Here is a 19931-nt window from a genome sequence, read left to right as displayed (position 1 = left end):
AAATGTAACAGTGAACATAAACTCACAAGTTGCAGGAGGTAGTTAGCTGTTTGACTGTCTGGAGAAGGAAAGTGAATGGGCGGCCAGTGCAGAGTACCCCTATGGCAGTTTTCTTCAATAGTAAGTATACCACTTTGGATACTGGTGGATTGGGTGCTATGTAATGGACCAGATTCGCTTAGGGAGCTTAAGGTGAAGGAACCCTTAGGAGACAGTGATCATAATATAATAGAATTCACCCCACAGTTTCAAATGGAGAAGCTGGAATCAGATGTATCAGTATTACAGTGGAATAAAGGGAATTACAGAGGCACGAGAGAGGAGCAGGCCAAAGGTGACTGGAAGGGGACACTACCTGGGATAATGGCAGAACAGCATAGAATGGAGTTTCTGGGAACAATTCAAAAGGTGCAGGACAGATACATCCCAAAGATGAAGTAGTATTATAATGGGCAGATGAGGTAACCATGGCTGACAATGGAAATTAAAGATGGTATAAAAGCAAAAAATGATCTAGCAAATATAATTGTGGAGCTTTTAAAAACCAGCAGAAGGCAACTGAATAATCAATAAGTAAAAAAAATGAAATATGAAGATAATCTCACCAATAATATAAAAGAGGATACTAAAAGTTTTTTCAGATCTATTAAAAGTAAAAGAGAGGCAAGAATATATATCAGACTGCTTGAAAATGACATTGGAGAGATAGTAAAGGGGACGAGGAAATGGTGGACAAACTGAATAAGTACTTTGCATCAGTCTTCACTGGGGAAGATACCAGCAGTATTACCAGACATTCAAGAGCATCAGTGAGTATAGTCGACCAAATTCCTCAACATCTACCAACTAAATTAAGTCAATGTCCCAAAGCTACTAACTTCTCTGCAGAGGAAAATGGGTCTTTCATATGCGTTCTGTTTCTCAATTTTATACACATCATTTAAAATCTCCCATCAGACTCCTTTGTTCCAAAGAAAATCACCAACCCCATCAGTTTCCCCCAGAGAGATTAAACTTCCAACCCTAGCAACACCCTCAAACATTTCTCTAATTTGGTGCTATTCCTTTTATTATGATGACCAGAAAATGTACAGAGCTATCCAGCAAAAGCCTAGATAATGCTTTCTGTAGTCTTGTCCAGAATTTCTCAGCCAGGGTTCCAAGAGAGATTGTGATTAAAAAAAAAGCACATTGTTTTTTAAACTTCATGTGACGCACAGTCCTGGTGCTCACAGTGGTGTGCAGTGACCGAGCAGTCCCGTTAACAATCTTGTTAGAGGTCTCTCAGCCCAGTGTGGCAGTGCGCTGTAGGACCGTGTTTATTTGGTTGAGTCCATTCTCAGGTTTTTTTTTTTTACACAAGATTGGGCAAGCCATTGATCATCGGTGAGCACTGTTATTGCATGGAGGGGAGGATGGTAGGATGATAATTGGTGAGTGCTGTATTACACAGAGGGGAGGATGGTAGGATGATAATTGGTGAGTGCTGTATTGCACAGAGGGGAGGATGGTAGGATGATAATTGGTGAGTGCTGTATTGCACAGAGGGGAGGACAGTTGGCTGATTTTCTGAACATTGAACAGACTCACCCAACTTGGGCTGTGACATTAGCCTCTCCCCCAGCTTCCTCTAACATGCTGATGACTGACTTATCAGAGTGAACAACACTACTGGTCTAGTAGAAAATAGGAGGGATTTTTATGTGCTGCAACTCAGCTGCTGGCCTGCCACTATGGAGTTGTTGTATATATTTACAACCATTATGTAAACTAAATCTACTGAGCATATCTTTAGAAAAATTAAATCCCATTTTGGCTTAAGCCAATCATTAATCAGCAATTTATTATGCCTGCCTTATGAGTTTCTAAAATTTATGAGAGGGAAAGAGAATAATTTCAAGAAAGGTGAGCTAAGCTTAACTACTTGTTTTTCCTCAAGAGAGTTCGGCTAAAAATTCATTCTCTACTCAAAAGAGCATTGACAACCATTTTTGGATTGCTGTATCTACAATTTACTGATCATGCTACCCTGAGACCTGAAAATTAGTTCTAGAGTTCCTCCAGAGCAAAAAGTTTGAGAAAAGCTGGTCTAGTCACTCTTATAATCTTAGCCTTAACTAATGAAGGCAAGCATCCCCTTATGGCAACTTAACCATCTCTGTCCTTCAGCCTTCGAGAATCATGGACATGCACTCTGAGATCCCTGTCATCCTCTACATTATTCCCTTTCCAGCATCCATTTATATTGCTTCTCCAAAAGCATGACCTCACACATCTCTGGACTGAATGCCATTGATAACACTTATGTTCATCCAACTAGTCTTTTGCTATCTTCCTGATCCTAATGCTTTCTTCTTCAACCATGCTGAAAATTTTAGGGCCATTGGAACAAGTCTTAACCATGATCCCTACAGTTAAACTACAATTATTTATATACATCATGGACAGCAAGAGGCACTACCTTTTTCCACACACTCTTGTCTTTCTTTTCCTTACTAGGCAATTTTCCTTCCATCAATATATCAAATTCCCTTGGTTTATGTGGATGATTTTACTTTTCTGATCAATCATCCATGTGGGATGATGTTGAAATCTTATCTAAAATCCGTGCAGACTACACTAAATGTGATCGCTACTCTCCCTTTTAGCTTCTCAAAAATTCAGTCAAAGGAGTCAGGTATGAACTGCCTTTAATAAATCCACACTGAAAGTACTTGAGTAAGCTTGATCAATTTGGATTTATGCTGCCCCTTAGAATTTCTTCCAATAGTTTGCCCACTTCTTGTGTCAGACAGACTGGTTACTTCATCTAAAATTCTCTCCTCGGTTAATCAAGATAATTACATTAGCAGTTTTTAAATGATTAGATGTCGTCTACAATGAAAGGGCATCAGAAAATGAAAATCAAGATCTCTTCCATTTACTCTTTTGTTCTTTCAAAAGGCAGTTACAGTATCTATTTTGTCCAGGGATGATGTTTATCTACAGTTTAAAATGCTACAACCTGAATATGTCCTTTCCCCCATGTTTATGGAACATCTCTAATATCTAATGAGCATATGACACCTTTTCTATAAAGAGAGATCCAAACTATTTATTTAGAATTGCATATGTAGATTCATAGGGTTATAAAATTATACAAAACAGAAACAGGCCCTTTGGCCAAACTCACCCATAGAACATGAACACAGAACATGAACATAGAAATTTACACATGATAGGCAATATTACCAATATTTTATATGAGCTAGTCACATTTGCCTGCATTTGACCCATATCCATGCACCTATTCAAATGTATTTGAACCATTGTAATTGTACCTGACATTGCAGCTTCCTCCAACATATTGTTCCCTTTACACACTGCACTCTATTGGAAAGGTTCTCCCCAGATCCCTTTTAAATCATTCCTATCTCACCATAAATCTATGTCCTCTGGTTTTAAACTCCCTTATCTGTGATTATCCATTACATTTATGGCTCAGATTATACCTCCATCAGATCATCCCTCAGCTTCTTATGTTCCAGGGAAAATTTCCCACCTAACCAGCCTCATTATAACACAAGCATACCAGACCCAATAACATCCTTGTAGACCTTTTCTGCACCCTGTCCATTTTAATGACATCCTTTCTTCCTTCCATTTCCTCTACCTTCATTCATGAGGTCACATCATCTTTAAAAGGACATATTCTTTCTTCTGCCATCTCTTTCAGCCAGCCATATACTTTTCCTATAGATTCACTTTGAATTCCTGCTTTCCTTTCTTTTATTTTACTACTATATTGCCTACACTTCTCTGGGCTCTGTAATATTGGCTTCTTGTTATTTTTTTTCTGTTTGCCTATTAGATCATGCATGTTCCACAAGTGGATGGGAGATGGGTGATGGTGAAATCAATATTTGTCAGTTCTCATTTTCTTTTGGTTGTCCTTGTATTGGTAGTGAAAGTGGATAATAAAAAGCAGCTAAAGAGATTTGATGTCCCCTTCAGCCCTCATCATTTTTTTATCACTGCTCCATAGAAAGCATCCTACCTGGGTATGGCAACTGCTAGAAACTGCAGAGAGTTGTGGACACAACTCAGCATATCACGGAAATCAGCCTCTTCTCCTTAGATTCTGTCTTTACTGAGGCAGTGAGAAGTATATCAGCCAACATAATTAAAGACCCCACTGAACTGAACATTCTCTCTTCTGGCCCACCCCTTGCCATCAGGCAGAAGACAGAAAAGTCTCAAACTTACATCAGGCTTTAGGGCAGTTTCTACCCCACCGTTAGAAGGCTATTGAATGGTTCTCTTGTACAACAAGATAGACTCATGACTTCACAATCTACCTCATTGTAACTTTGTCTACCTGTATTTTCTCTGTAGCTGTTACACTTCCTTCTTCATGCTGTTATTGTTTTACCTTCTATGACCTCAATGCACTGTGTATTGAATTGATCTATATGAACAGTATGCAAGATTTTACTGTTCCTCAGTATTTATGGCAATAATAACCCAAATGCATTTCCAAGCTAGTGTACAATTATGATCTGACATAATGCCAAAGGACAGCTGAAGAGTACCCAGATTATAATAGTAGGGTTAATGATACAACTTGCTTACAAGGAAGGCTAGGTAAATCTCTCAGTGTTAAACAGAAGTCAGGTGGAGGGTGCAATATAGAAATCACACAATACAGTATACCACTTTATATCTTCAAAAAGGTGGCATCTATCATGAAGCACCCCATCACCCAGGTCACGCCTTGTTCTGATTGCTACCTTTAGAGGGGAGGTACAGGAGCTTGAAGGCACACACTTAATGGTTCAGGAACAGCTTCTTCTCCCCTGCCATTTGATTTCTGAATGGGCATTGAACCCATGAACACTACCTCACTACTTTTTCTTAGATTTCTATTTTTGAACTATTTAATATATATTTATACTTACAGTAATTCATGTTTTTTTTTCTATTATCAGGTACTGAATTGTACAGCTGCCACAAAGACAACAAATTTGATGACATGATATTAGAGCTGATGCTGATTACAATGTGCAGGTAAACTATCTAATATATATCAATAAATGAGCATCAATCACAGTTTATAATAATCCACGTCTAATAATGGCCATTTAGAATGTCTAATTCATAGCAATAAGCAGATAACGGATATAATGATAGAGGATGCAGTTTATAGTTATGAGGAGGGCACTTGATGTATAATACCTGGGGAGAAAGTGCTCAGTGGATTATAGTAGATGACTCAACGCCTGATACAAAATAACATATCCTACTCTCCCTGTGTGTCTAATATTGAATGGGCATCACGTTAATCAAAATGTACAGGGTGTCTAGTGCGCAAGGAGAGGTGAACAGACTGCCACAGAACAATCATGGGCAACCGGTCGGCACATTTTCTAATGGACAGTGCTCGGATTGCCCTGGATAGTGACTTTCCAGAGCATTAAACTGGATGGTGGTGGTTACAGTTCAACGATCAGCAGTGGGCTGCACAGGGACATGGATGTTAAAGCATCTGGTATAAAGCCCCGGGCCGTTCAAGTTGAAGTTTATAAACGGGCGGGTCATAATTGACAGAGTGATCACTGTACATTAGTAGCTGTAGAGAATGCTCCACACATAACAATGAGCGCAGTGTAATAATTAGTTCACCAAATGCTCCATGTGCAATAAGCAAACGGAATATACGCTGTATAATAATTGGCAGCGGTTGCGAGCGCAGTAAGAAGAAAGTGTGCATAGTGGGCAGGGGCAGAAGAGTGCCCTTCAGAACAATGGGACCGTGGAGTGACCGGCGGGCAACCAGTCGTCGAGTTAGCAGTGCAATAAAGTTGACAGTGCCCGGTACTTTCTGCCCCTTCTTCTGGAATGAAGTGCATTAAATACCGCGAAGAGGCTGCAAAATAACGGGCCGGTTACAACGTTCACTGGTCGGATGGAGCTGTGTCGACTCCATGTGTAGGAGCAGTGGAGCGAATATCGGGCTAGTTTACCCTAAGCAGTACGACATGGGGCTCGCCGAACACGAGACACCGTAACCGCAATGAATGGAGGTGGAGGTGAAGGAGACGGAATTTTGTAGTTTGTAGAGCTTGGTAGAATTTAACAGGCTGAAGTACATCTACCTGGGCAGTGGGTGTAGAGGCAGTTTCTGCCCCAGGACTGTTCGTACAAGAGAAGCTGGTGAGATATAACGAAGGAAATGCGACTCACGTAAAGCCCGGAGTGCCTCTCTCCGAAGAAGGGAAAGCTGTGTGAGATCTCCAGCAGCCCGGACCCTCCATCGTCCACCTTAGCATTGACCGAGTCCCCGTTCTCCACCCCGAATGGGTAAAAGTCACTGAGTGGCACCAAGCAGGAGATTCCTTCCAGCGACCCTAGCACAATCCCGGCGGCCAGCAGCGCTCCGACCCGCAGCTCCATCTGTCACAACCCTAAGTCACCTGGACAGTGTGTGTGAGCGTGAGTTGTACCGGTCCCCGGTATCCTCAGTGTAGCAGACACCCTCCACCCCTCATCCTATCAAATCGCCTGAAACCGACACCAGGCGTGATGGGCATCCCAGTACCCAATCAGAATAGAGAGGCCGGCACACAGAGGACCAATCAGCTCCAAGGTAGTCTGAACTTCACTAACTTTTCACCCTGAAGCGGACTTTCTTAAAGCTGAACTCACCAAACGGGACAACCCGAGGTTGGGAGTCCTTTGGATTCATCCGGCAGGTACTTGTACCCAAGCCGGCGCAGAAAGAGAAAGCATACATCAAAAAACAGCTCTGCGCTCAGCTTAGTAAAATCAAATGCCCTTTTTCTTCAAGTTCTGATGGGGGATCCCGGCTTTGAAAGGTTGACCGTTTTTTTCTTTCCACAGATGCGCCTGACATTGAGTGTTCACAGCACTTACCAAGTAGATTTTTTTCCAACAAGAATAATATTTCCCCAAAGAATTCGGACGCCTTTTAATTTGCTCCAGCAGACCAGATGCGTTCCAGATGGGGCAATTCCCCCTCTGTTCAGTGCCAGCAATTCTGGGTAAGGAATGGTAATGCAGAATGTCCTGTTCTACTTGCCATTATCTGAAACATACTTTTAGCTCGGTTCTGATGAGGTGCTTTGGACTCGAAACACTAGTTCTCTTTCTAAACACGCTGCTCAACCGTCATCATTTTCTGTTTTCACTTCAGGTCACCAGTTAACGGAGGAAAGATAAAGCAAGGGCCCCGGAAATGTAAGTTATATATTGATTACAGATTACACTGTTTTATATTTTTTCAGCTGGCTTGCAGACGGAGGAAAGACCCAACTGGATTGGGAGGTGTGGAGGTATTGAAATGAGGGATAACTTAATGGTTTGGTCACACCACAAAGCCCAGGAAAAGAAGGCAAAGGTATAAATTAATGGAAATTCCTTCGAAACCAGATAAAAATGCTTCACCAGCTTTCACAGGTGTATGTCAGATACAGTGCACCTCGTGCTCATAAGATAAAGTCGTTGGAAGCAGGAGTGCATCATTCAACCCTTCCAACCTGCTCTGCTATGCAACAAGATTATGGCTAGTTTTCTCTCTGTCTTAACTGCTGTGTTTTGCACCTGGATTCCCTCCATATCCAGACATATATCAATCTTTGAATTAAGGCACCTTTCTGAGTTTCCACAGAGTCTGGGATAAAAATACTTTGATCTTCAAAGAGGTTTCATCAACATTTAACACCAAGCCCTTTTGTTTCTGGTAAGATGCTTTATTGAATCATTGTCCGTGCAGTGAAGATACATAACACTGTGGTTATGTATGAGGCTTTACTGATATCCCTTTTAAAATGCACTCAGCTTCATTACTAAGTAGCATCCCCAACTTTAAGGGATCCTTTGGCATCAGATTAAATGCTGATATCTTCATAGATAATCACAAACTTCCCAAAATCTACAAGATGCTGGAAATCGAAGCAACACACACGAAATGCTGGAGGAAATCTATTGGCTAGGCACAATCTATGAAACAGAGTAGAGTTGACACTTCAGGCCAAGACTGGAGAAAAATAAAAGATGGGAAGTCAGAGTTAGAAGGTGGGGTTGGGAGGGTGGAGGAAGAAACATAAGGTAACAGGGGAAACTGGGAGGGGGAGCGGTCAAGCAAAAAGCTGGAAAGCTGATTGGTGAAAGAAATACCATGCTGGAGAAGGGAGAATCTGATAGGAGAGGACAGAAGGCCATGGAAGAGAGAAAAGGGGAGGAGCACCAGAGGGAGGTGATGGACAAGTAAGGAGTTAAGATGAGAGAGGGAAAAAGGAATGGTGAAGTGGGGGGAGGAGAGGGATTACCGGAAGTTCGAGAAAACGATGTTCATGCATCAGGTTGGAGGCTACCCAGATGTTGTTCCTCCAACCTGAGTGTGGCCACATTGTGACAGATGAGGAGGCCATGGACTGACATGTGAGAATGGGAATGTGAAGTGGAATTAGAGTGGGTGGCTCCAATCACAAACAAGAGAAAATCTGTTGATGCTGGAAGTCCAATCACAAGCAAGAGAAAATCTGCAGATGCTGGAAATCCAATCACAAGCAAGGGTAAGTCTGACCAATCACAAAGAAGAGAAAATCTGTTGATGCGGGAAATCCAATCACAAGCAAGGGAAAATCTGCCCAATCACTAACAAAAGAAAATCTGAATCTTCATAGATAACAGATTTTAGATGGTTGATTTCTCCTTCAAGTCAATCATGTCATCTCCCCAAAGGCTGGAATACAACAGAGAGATAATTATTTATTTATTGAGATACCGCTCTTTGAGCAATGCCGCCAATCAATACCCCGATTTAATCCGAGCCTAATCACGGGACAATTCACAGTGACCAATTAACCTTCCAACCGGTACATCTTTGGTCTGTGGGAGGAAACCGAAGCTCTCGAGGAAAACGTACAAACTCCTTACAGGCAGTGGCAGGGAATGAACCCCAATCATTTGTACTGCAGAGTGTTGTGCTAGCTACTACGCTGCTGTGATATGACTTAAGAGAAAAAGATTGCATATATTTTGCAGATTTAAAATAATCGAACAAATAGCCAGAGGTTTTGTTTCCTAACAGAGAGACAGGGAAATGTAGCAGAGAGGCATTGTGAGCGTTACTGCTTTCTAAAAGTGTGGAGTAAAGAGAGGAGCCGATGGGGTGTAGATGGAGCATAAGGCAAAGTACCTGAGATGGGCGAAGACTTTGCTATCAATGACAAAGAAATGAAGGTGCAGAAATTCACAATTAGAGAAGTGGAGTGTGACGAATAAAATGAAGTGGCAAATTATGGAGAGATTTAAGATCAAGAAGCTTGGGGCCAAGAAGCGAAAGTTGCCCGTTGCCCATTAAGATGAAATTTAGAACACAGAATGACATGGGCCGTGGTAGGCAGGTTCAGTTTACTAAGCAGTGAGGCCACCCAAGGCAGTATTAATAGTTCAACTGTCACTTTGAACTCCACTCCACTTTATGAACTTTGTTCCGAAATTGGGAAGTCTCCCCATGTTCTGCCTATTACTATTAATTGCTTATATATCCTACAGATTAAAAACTCTCTTAACTAAATATACCGTTAAAATTATCTTTCTCTATGACGTATTATTTACTGTGAACCCATGGCCATTGGTCTTAGTTGTTCATAATTGTGAATATGCAACAATGCATAATGCATATGTCATATTTCTGTATAATTTCTCATAATCACTTGCAGCCTTATAAATCCAATATCTCTTAAGCCTTCTTGCAGTTCTGGAAAGAATCAAGAAACAAGTGATCACCTCACAGACTATCCTTCATTCATCTCCTGTTTTTTTCAATTTGAAGCTTTTCTTTCCTGTCTTTGTTATTGATATGGCTGGGCTCTGATCTCCCTGGCTTTCCTCACTCTCCCTAATCCATGCATCATCATTTTGTTGAATTTTCCTTCCCTGCAACACCCTTAAGTCAATGGCATCCAATCAATGCTTGTTCAATTTACTCTACTTTATCACTGCTGCTTCCCTTGTTAATGGATTGCCAGCACAAAAGCAAGCCCATCCTGCTCGTGCTGGGGGCTTGAAAGATCTCCATCACTATATGCCCAGACCAGCGCCATGCTTCTCAGTAGCAATGAACCAAATGATTCAGAACTAAAAAAGGGCTGTCAATGACCTTTCCAAAGCCTTTAGGTAAAACTGCTCTGTTCACCCATTAAGCAATATTCAGTGAATTGTACGCCACACAAAGTGGTTTAGTTCTGCTTAGTACGGAGGGTGCATTAAAATGGGAGGTTCAGAGTCACTGTAAGTCTGAGGCCAAACAAAATAGCAGGAGAGCACCAAATGAATAAATGCCCTATGCAAACAATTTTCTTCACAAATACAACAAACATTGGGGCAAAGCAAATATATCAAGACCTCTCTTCATTAAATCAGACGGCACAACCCAAAACACTGGGGAAACTTGGACCTTTTCCAAATCTTGGGAAAAGTGAAGGCAGATGTCAATAATGAAATTCACCACTGTGCCTAAGCTGACTGTGAATTACTTCTACTATCTGTTCTTTCCTTGTAACTGTATACTTTCCCTTTTCAGTACCTGTCCTCTTTTGAAAGATACAATGAAAGCTGCTTTCTGCATCTTTCAAGGCACTGTATTCCAGGCCATGGCAACTTCTTTGCAGAAAAATGTCCCTTGTCAATTCCAGTTTGGTTATTTTGTTAGTATGTTAACTTTTCATTTCAGGAAATCTCTTGGCATTGAGGATGAGTTCCTTCCTCATCAGTTTTGTGGGCCCTGATGGAACTTCTGAGGCCAGAGAAGTTAGGAGGTGGCCAATAAGGTGGGTGAAAGGTTCATGAGGTGGTCTGCTCATTTTGTCACTCAAGTACCATTACTGTGTGCTCCTGTTGCTCAGCCTGATGGTTCTCAATACCAAATGTTTCCATTCCACTCTGAGCAATTATGGGTAAGATATTCCCAGAACTTATTGGCAATGTTAGATTTCTTCAAGCAAGCTTTAAGCACCTTCTTGAATCAATTTCCCTGTCCACTTGATGATCTCTTCCCATGACAAAGCATAGAACACAATATCTATTTCAGGAGTCTGAGGTCAGTAATCTAAGAGATATGTCCTGAGAGTCATTAGGTCATGTGAACCAAGATCTTCTCCCCATCACCATCCCCTCCCCCAACCAACATCCTGAGAGTCGTTGTTGGGGATGTTGGTCAGGGGAAGGGATGGTGGTGGGGAGAAGATCTTGGTTCACATGACCTTCCTCTGAAGATTTTGAAGATACATCTTTGTTGATCCTGACTAGTTGTATCATAGCCCGGTATGGCAAAAACAAGGCTGCAGAGATTAGTGAACACAGCCTGATTGATTACACACATCTACCTCAGGCACTGCCTCAGGATGGTGGCATCTCTCATAAAAGGTCCTCACCGTTCGAGTTATGCCCTCTTCTTACTGCTGCCATCAAACAGGAGGTACAGAAGCCTGATGTTTCACACCAGCAGGTTCAGGAACAGCTACTTTCCTGCAACCATTATGTTCTTGAACTGACCTGCACAATGCTGATCACTACCTTAGTAAAGTCAGACTATTTCACTCTCCTGCTACTTGTTTCTGACTGTGTTTTTTTGCTTTAATGTCTTGTTTTGCACAGTACTCTTTTTTCACTGTTTAGATGATTTCATTGGACATTGTCTATATGTTGCTGAAAGCAAGATTTTTTTCATTGTGCCTGCATCTCACACAATGTGCACATGATCTTTTTTCCAGTGCCGAAATGGATTTCCAAGACCTCAGAAACAGACAGGAGGATATCTTACTGTAAGTTTTGTCGGATCTCGATCACTTAACACATCTTTCTTTAGTCAGCTACGGGTTGTGCTAGTGCACTGAAGGCAGTGGTGAATTCCATCACTGTCGTCTGACTTCTCTGAAAGATGACTCCCAAAATTTGGCCTCTGGAGAATGTGCAGACACAATTGTCGTCTGCATACTCAGTTCGGCTACTGAGTTCTGTGTGATCTTGGTTCTGGAGTGCAGTCGCAGTAGACTAACACTCCCCACTGATTCTGAAGATTAGCTCCTCTCCTGCAGGAAGTCTGCTGGAGCTGAGATGCACATTGCAACAAGAAAGATTGAGAAAATATTTAGGCAATGACACAGACTTATTTGGCACCATAATTCACTGAGTATGGTTCTATTGGCTAACAATCCAGCTTGCACGATGCCATAGAACAAGCATGGATGAATTTCTATTGACAGAATTTCATAATACCTCTAGTTGCTGGAATCAAATGTTTTGGGGATATTAGAAAAAAGGCCATGTAGAGTGTGTAGTGCTGTTCACAACATTTTCTGACATTTTTTTCATGTGATAGGAGGGATTTTAAGTGGATTGTTTGCTTGGGAGATAGACACAGATTCTTGAGAACTGAAGCAAAACAGTAGTGAGGTCATGGACTGTATCCAGATTGCTGCAGAGGATGTGCTTGTTGACTTAAGGTAATGTAGGGTGGATAAGTCCCCAGTTCCTGATAAGGTGTCCCCCTAAGAGGAAGCTAGTGCAGAAGTAGTAAGGTCTTGGGAAGGTATTTTAAACCTCCTTAACCACAGGGACTGGGCAATAGCTAATGTTGTTCTGTTGTTCCAGAAAGACTCTAAGAATAAGCCAGAATATTAGGCCAGTGAGCCTGACATCAGCAGTGGGTGAATTATTGGAAAGTATTCAAATGGACAGAAAATATAAGTATTTGTATAGAGTGGTAGTAGATGGTTGACTCTCTGACTGGAGAGCTGTGTCTAGTGGAATGCCAGCGGGATCAGTGCTGGTTCCGTTGTTGTTTCTTAAATATATTAATGATTTGGATGATAATGTGGTAAACCAGATCAGTAATTTTGTGGATGACACTTGTAGTGGATGGCTATCAAAGTGAAATCTGGACCAAATTGAAGATGGGCTGATAAATGGCAAGTGGGATTTAATGCAGACAAGTGTGAGGTGTTGCACTTTGGGAGGACAAACCAGGGTAGGACATACACAGTAAATGATAGGGCACTGAGGAGTATGGTAGAACAGAGGGATCTGGGAATACAGATCTATAATTTCTTGAAAGTGATGTCACAGGTAGAACTTTTGGATCATTGGCTTTCATAAATCAGAGTTCTGAGTATAGGAGTAAGAACAATATGTTGAAGTTGTACAATACAAGGCTTTGCTGAGACTGAATTTGCAGTATTATTTGTAGTTCTGGTCACCTACCAACAGGAAAGATATCAATAAGCTTGAAAGAGTACAGAGAAGATTTACAAGGATGTTGCCAGGACTTGAGGACCTGCGTTGTAGGGAAAGGTTGAATAGAGCAGGACTTTATTGCCTGAAACTTTGGAGAATGAGGGGAGATGCTCGGGGTAAAGAATATTATGAAGGGTATAAATAGGGTAAATGCAAGCAGGCTTTTTCCACTGAGGTTGTGTAACTCTAGATGTTATAGGTTAAGGGTGAAAGCTGAAATATTTAAGACAAACCTAAGGGGAGCTTCTTCACTTAGAGAGTGGTACGAGTGTGGAATGAGCTGCCAGCAGAAGTGGTGGATGTGGGTTTGATTACAACATTTAAGAGAAGTTTGGATAAGTACATGGATGGAAGGAGTATAGAGGGTTATGGTCCAGGTGTGGGTTGATGGGACTTGGGAATAACAGTTTGGCATGGTCTAGGTAGACTGAAGACATGTTTGTGAGCTGTATTGCTCTATTACACTATGACTATGTTTTTCCAATTATATACTGTATAATAATAAGCACTCCAATGTTAGCCTCAGTATCTAGAGTGTAAAATACAGTATATGTAATAGACCTTTTGTCCATCATTCCTTTCATAAGGGGCTACAGGATCGTTTCACTGTTGTCAATCCCATCTATTGAAGGACTTGGACAACTAAACCGTGTTTCAAACCAGCACTGGTAAACAAATTTTGGAACCAAGCCAAATAAAGCAAAGTTAGGAATGGCAATTGAAAACTTGACCAAGGATGTATACTTTAAGGAAAAGGAAGAGTGTCAGGGACATTCAAGAATGGAACTCTAGGGCTTGTGGCATGGGCTGCAGAAAGTCCGAGCAACAACAGCGGAGGGAGGGGATTAAACACTGGGTCCGGAATTGGAGGTACAGCTGAACCTTAGCAGCATCAACAATCTGTGTTTTAATATGATTTCACAATATCTGGCAACCACATGCTGAACGACATGCTTAAACTAGACACACAAAAAACTAATGGAATGAAAAGTACGAGCATTGATTGCAAAGAACTTGAACATCAACAACTTTTCATCGGAACCCTTCAGCCCAATTGTCCCCCTTGTGCTTACGTTCCCCGGTGAATTTAACACTATCTTTCCCTTCTCCATTTCTTATTTTATTAAACCTCTTCTTTCTGTTAAGGTTATCTTTCTTTTAAATAAGATTGAAAAAAAAGTATTTATGTTTAATAACCTGAACAAAGCATGATTCCAAACATAGATCCAACAATGTAAATAAATATCACAGCAGCTGAGCTAGCTCAAAGACTGTAAGCAGAGAGTTACCAGCCGCAGAGAATTAATGCTGCAATTAGTGCTGAGTGGGGAAAGATACTGATCTTGGGAGTGACAGCGTGTGGGAGTTGGATTAATATTAGCAGAGATACAATAATACATACTGCTGGAGAGGGGTTAGTGAGTGACATTGTGGAGGAGCAAGATTCAAACCAACAGAAATAATGGCAAGAAATAAAGGGCACTGGAAAACAAATCAAGAGAGTGACAGTACAAGGGATTGGTAGATGTACTTAGATAATCATGACGGCAACTAATTACATTTATACAGTAACCGAGCAAAGTTTCCCAAGGCACTTCACAGGAGCATCACTCCCTATTGGATGTGTGTTCCATTCTGAGCAGAGTATTCAAACAGTTCTTGTCTATTGTGTATTCTTGTGTATTCAAACAGTTACTTTCAAGGGAGTTCATTATGATAGGGCTAGAGGAATAAAAGTTATGTTATAAATTTGATTGTGGAGATAGATTTGTTGCAGGGGCATCAGATTTGAATAAACTGAGGCATAATGAGAGAACCAAATTACTGGAAAAGTATTTGGAATGAAATCCATGATTTTTGGTAGTCAAGACCATTGCATTGCTGGACCACCCCCATAACCTTCTCTAAGTGGAGAATGCAGGAGAGAAGAGGTGAACGGCATCACGGGTCAGGAATGCATCAGCAATGCCGAACTGCCTACTTGAAGCCCACCACGAGAGAAGATGGCTGAATCAAAGCGTGCAGGTGTTCCTTGTCAGTAAGCAATTTAGCCCTAACATGGTGGTGAAACTCTCAACTGTTTCTTTTACAATTCGCTCTTGCCTGGATGGCTCATGGTCTTTGATATTGAAATGAGCCCCCACTGAGAATGAAATCTAGAACTCCTATTGAGGCTTAGTTGTATTAAAAGTCATGGAACCAATTCCCATAAAGACTATTGAGATGAAGATCAGCTGTAATTTATTGACTATCAGGTTTTAAGGGCTCAAAGTTATAGTGCTGTTCCAAGAATCATCTTCAATTTCACTGAAGCTCAAACCTCCACATTATTGCTTAATTTTGCCATTTCTTGTCTGTGGGTAGAATAATGTTAAATTTTGCCTTATCTTGACCAAGAACAGGATTCTTGATGGCAGATGCTAGTTTTTCAGTTCACGTAGAATGACAAATTCATCCAAGTGACAGTATATTTCCAAAGCTGCTGGCACCATGCTTTCTAACATAAAGCTCAATAGCCAAGGAGGTTGTAGCCAAGATGAGCAAGTTATTTAATTACTCTCTCTAGAATGATGACAATTTGTCTTCATGAGTTGTGAGATAAACCAAAATTTAAAATAAAAACAAGTACTGGAAATACAAAATCATTAATCTAGAAATGATACAACAAAAGATTTACAAGGATATTAGTGAAACTGGGTTTGAGTTATTAGGACCTGACATGATGTTTGGATGATTTAAACATTGGGCCAGTTGGATTGTAAGGACAAGGTGTTGGGACCAGATGTGAGGGTTGGGTTGGGTTCTGCTTGCTGCCCAATGATGTTGACTGCACTCTGCATTGAACTGAGGTTGAGGTTATGGCCTGCTCCAGCTGCACCGGGCTTCGTGTCTGCGGTTCTGAGACGTTGACTCTGCTATGTGCTGAACCGAGGCTGAGGCTGTGGGCCTGCTCCGGCTGCTCCAGGCTTCGTGACCGAGGACTCACTTTCGTTCTAGGTGCTACTTGCTATGCACATTGAGTGTTTGTCAGTCTTCGTTTATTAGTTTTTTTTGGGGGGGGTTACTTTGCTTTGTGGCTGCCTGTAAGGAGACAGATCTCAAAGTTGCATAACATATACATACTTTAATAAGAAATGCACTTTGAGGCTAAATAAGCTAGAATTTTTTTCCCCTATAGTGTAGTTTACTGCAGAGTGACCTAAAGGAGGTTTGTAAAATCCCACTGGGGAGGGAGGCTGGTCCAGAATGTTCAGTCACTTGACATCCAGGTTGACATAGTAAACTGGATTTGAAATTGGCTTAGTGGGAATCGATGGTTGCCATTGACAGGAGGCCTGTGACAAGTAGTGTGCAGCAGAGGTTGGTACTGAGTCCACTGTTGTTTGTCATCTATATTATTGAGTTGGATGATAATAGAAACTTAGAAAACCTACAGCGCAATACAGGCCCTTCGGCCCACTATACTGTGCCAAACATTTACTTTAGTAATTACCACAGGTTATCCATAGCCCTCTATTTTTCTAACCTCCATGTACCTATCCAGGAGTCTCTTAAAAGACCCTATCACATCCAGAGAAAAGTTACAAGCACGTTACAGGGACCTGAGGACCTGAACTGTAGTGAAAGATTAAAAAGATTAGGACTTTATTCCCTGGAGCACAGGAGAATGAGGGGAGATTTGCTGGAGGTATGCAAAATTTTGAGGGGTGTAGATTGAGTAATTGCAAGCAGGTCTTCTCCACTGAGTTTGGATGAGATTATAACTAGAGGTCATAAGGCTTAGAGTGAAATCTGAAATAATTAAGGGGAACTTGAGGGTGCAGTTCTTCACTCTGAGTTTGGAATGAGCTGCTGGTGGAAGTCATGGATGTGGTGGATACAAGTTCGATTTCCCCATTAAGAGATGTTTGGACAAGGGCTATGGAGGGCTCTGGTCTAGCAATTCAGCATGGACTTTGTGGTCCAAAGGGCCTGTTTCTGTGCGGTGCTGCTCTATGAATTTATGACCATAAATGTGAACTGTTTCGCTTTCAACAGTGTCACATTTACCTGAAAGTTTCACTCGCTGTTCTGCCACCAGGTTGAACTGCTTGACATTCTCCAGCCTTGGAAGATTGAACTTGAAGGCCGACTACAAGATTAATGGCAGAATGCATAGCAGCATGGATGAACGGAGGGATCTTGGGTCTTAAGTCCATAGATCGGTTGATAGGCTGGATAACAAGGTGTATGGTATGTTAGCCTTCAGTAGTCAGAGGATTGTGTTATAGAGCTTTGAGGTAATTTTGCACCTCTATAAAACTCTAGTTAGATCACATTTGGAGTTTAGTGTTCAGTTCTGGTTGCCTCATTACAGGAAGGTTGTGGAAGTTTTATAGAGGGTGCAGAACAGATTTACCAGGATGCTTCTTGGATTAGAGAACGTGTCTTTACCAGGGAAGGTTGAGCTCTTTGCAGCAACGGAGGATGAGTGGTGACTTGATAGAGGTGTATAAGATTATGAGAGGCATAAGTAGACTGGAGAGCCAGAGCCTTTTTTATTGGGTAATGATAGCCAATACCAAATGACTTAAGGTGGAAAAATACAAGAGATTGAGGATCAATTCTCAACATTTTAGGAACAGCTTATTCTCTCCTGTCATCAGATTTCTGAACTTATGCACACTATTTTGCTGTGCCACTTTTGCTCTGCTTATTTGTTTGTTTTTGATCAATTGTTTGTACTTGTACTAATTTATTGTGTCTTGCACTGTGCTGCTGACAGAAAACAATAGATTCTGATTTGGATTCTAGACATTTCAGAGGTAGGTTTTTACACAGAGAATGGTAGTTGTCTGGAATGCACTCATGGAGATGGTGGTAGAGGCTTCTACAAATAGGGTCATTTAAAATACAGACACATGGGTGTAATAAAAAGAGCTCAATGCCAGGGTTAGGGGTATTTCAGATCGAGTCCGCGGCATTCTTAAGGGTGTAGCCAGCGGGCTGTGGCCCACATCAATAACAATGATATAGGCAGGAAGGGTGACGGGGCCCTGAACAGTGAATTCAGGGAGTTAGGTGCTAAGTTTAAGGACGGGACATTCACGGTTGTGTGCTCATGAATGCTTCCCATTTCATGTGCTAGTGAGACTAGAAATAGGAAGATAATATAGTTAACATGTGGCCAAGGAGATGGTGCATTACTGAGGGCTTCAGATTTTTGGATCATTGGGGTCTCTTCCAGGGAAGGTGGGACCTGTACAAACAGTACAGTTTGCACCTGAACTGGAGGGGGACTAATATCTTGTTACAGGGGGATGGGAACCAAAGTGCCAGGCCAGATAGTGGAATGCTTTTAGGGAAAGATATTAAGCCTACATACAGGAATCAAAGATTGAGTGTGGTAGGAAAAATGTTCCAAGATGCACCTGTTTCAATGCAAGGCATATTGTAGGAAAGAGCTTAGAGCATGGATTAGCATGTGGAATTAGGACATTATAGCCATTAGTGAGACTTGATTGCAGGAGGGGCAGAGGTGATGAGAGGGTGGAACGAACTGCCAGTGGAAATGTTGGATGAGGATTTGATTACAACATTGAAGAGAAATTTGGGTAGGTACATGGATGGAAGAGGTATGGAGGGCTATGGTCCAGTTACAGATCGATGAGACTGGGCAGAATAATGGTTTAGCATGGACTAGATAGGCTGAAGGGCTGTTCCTTTGCTGTAGTGCTCTGTGACTATAAAATGGAGGGTTCTGGGTGGTGTAGGAAGGAAGGGTTAGGTTGATTGTGGAGTATGTTTATATATGTCAGCATAGCATCGTGGGCTGAAAGGCCTGTAATCTACTGTACTGTTCGATGTTTTATGTTTTATTTAACAACTGGTGTTCTGAGTTTGGTTTTGAATATCCCTGTTGAATTACAGTGCTTTTGCAGTAGTTTCCCAGTATATTTGCCTGAAATTGAGTTGGAAGTGGCAAGTCCCTCAGGCTAGCTAATTTGATGCAGACTCTGTTGGAATTTTTTGCTGAGCATAAGTATTATCAAGTGATTTGTTAGAAGACTCTCCCTACCAGCTCAAGTTTCTCCCAGTGAGTCTGAACAATGTGAAATATCTGCCCATCAAATCTTTCACGGTTTATCTCTCAGCTGCTTGCTCACCAATAATCGGAAGTTGTTGCTTCGGGTCTCTTGTGACCTGTTCGTTATTAAGTAGCACTGGCAGAGTGGCCAGAACAAGGCAGTGCCGAGTTTAGATGGAGCTGCAGAGACCAGTATTGAGAATAAGATGAATGGCGGTATGGTTAAAGAACATTACATCCCATGTTTTCCTGAGGGATGCCTTAATAATTGGGATAATTTGCTAGCATCATGAGTGTTGCAAACCAGAGAGTTCATGTTAATGATTCAAATATTAAGAATGTCAAGTTCCAGTAATTTCTACCACCTACTGGATTGACTTTACAAAACATCCACTTTTAACCCCGCGCTACTGAAAAGTTTCAGTTAACTTTCTGCTGCTCACTATTTCCCCTGTTTCTTACATTCCCACTCCTAGCATCACTTCATCTAAACCAGCTAACCTGGGTTTGAGCCCAGTTTTTTGTATTCCCTTTAGTACACATTGGGACCTAGTTAACTTGCTCA

The 19931-nt window shown here is 41.5% G+C and overlaps 2 protein-coding genes across 2 annotated transcripts in view; one reads left to right on the top strand and one right to left on the bottom strand.

Moving 5' to 3' along the window:
- sned1 (sushi, nidogen and EGF-like domains 1) overlaps positions 1–6485 on the bottom strand; it is a 131275-nt gene extending 124790 nt beyond the window's left edge. Inside the window, exon 1 of the mRNA XM_059950254.1 lies at positions 6223–6485. Coding sequence (XP_059806237.1) covers positions 6223–6432 — 210 coding nt within the window. The 5' untranslated portion in view covers positions 6433–6485. The remainder of the gene's footprint in view (positions 1–6222) is intronic.
- The window catches only part of LOC132381077 (uncharacterized), a 244472-nt gene that overhangs the window by 94403 nt on the left and 130138 nt on the right, over positions 1–19931 (top strand). Inside the window, exons 5-9 of the mRNA XM_059950264.1 lie at positions 4968–5046; positions 6880–7040; positions 7193–7236; positions 10739–10835; positions 11778–11828. The gene's annotated coding sequence lies outside the window, so the exon portion shown is untranslated. The remainder of the gene's footprint in view (positions 1–4967; positions 5047–6879; positions 7041–7192; positions 7237–10738; positions 10836–11777; positions 11829–19931) is intronic.

This window comes from Hypanus sabinus, chromosome 2 (assembly GCF_030144855.1).
Source record: "Hypanus sabinus isolate sHypSab1 chromosome 2, sHypSab1.hap1, whole genome shotgun sequence".
NCBI classification, from domain to species: Eukaryota; Metazoa; Chordata; class Chondrichthyes; order Myliobatiformes; family Dasyatidae; genus Hypanus; species Hypanus sabinus.
This window is presented reverse-complemented; position numbering and strand designations above follow the sequence as displayed.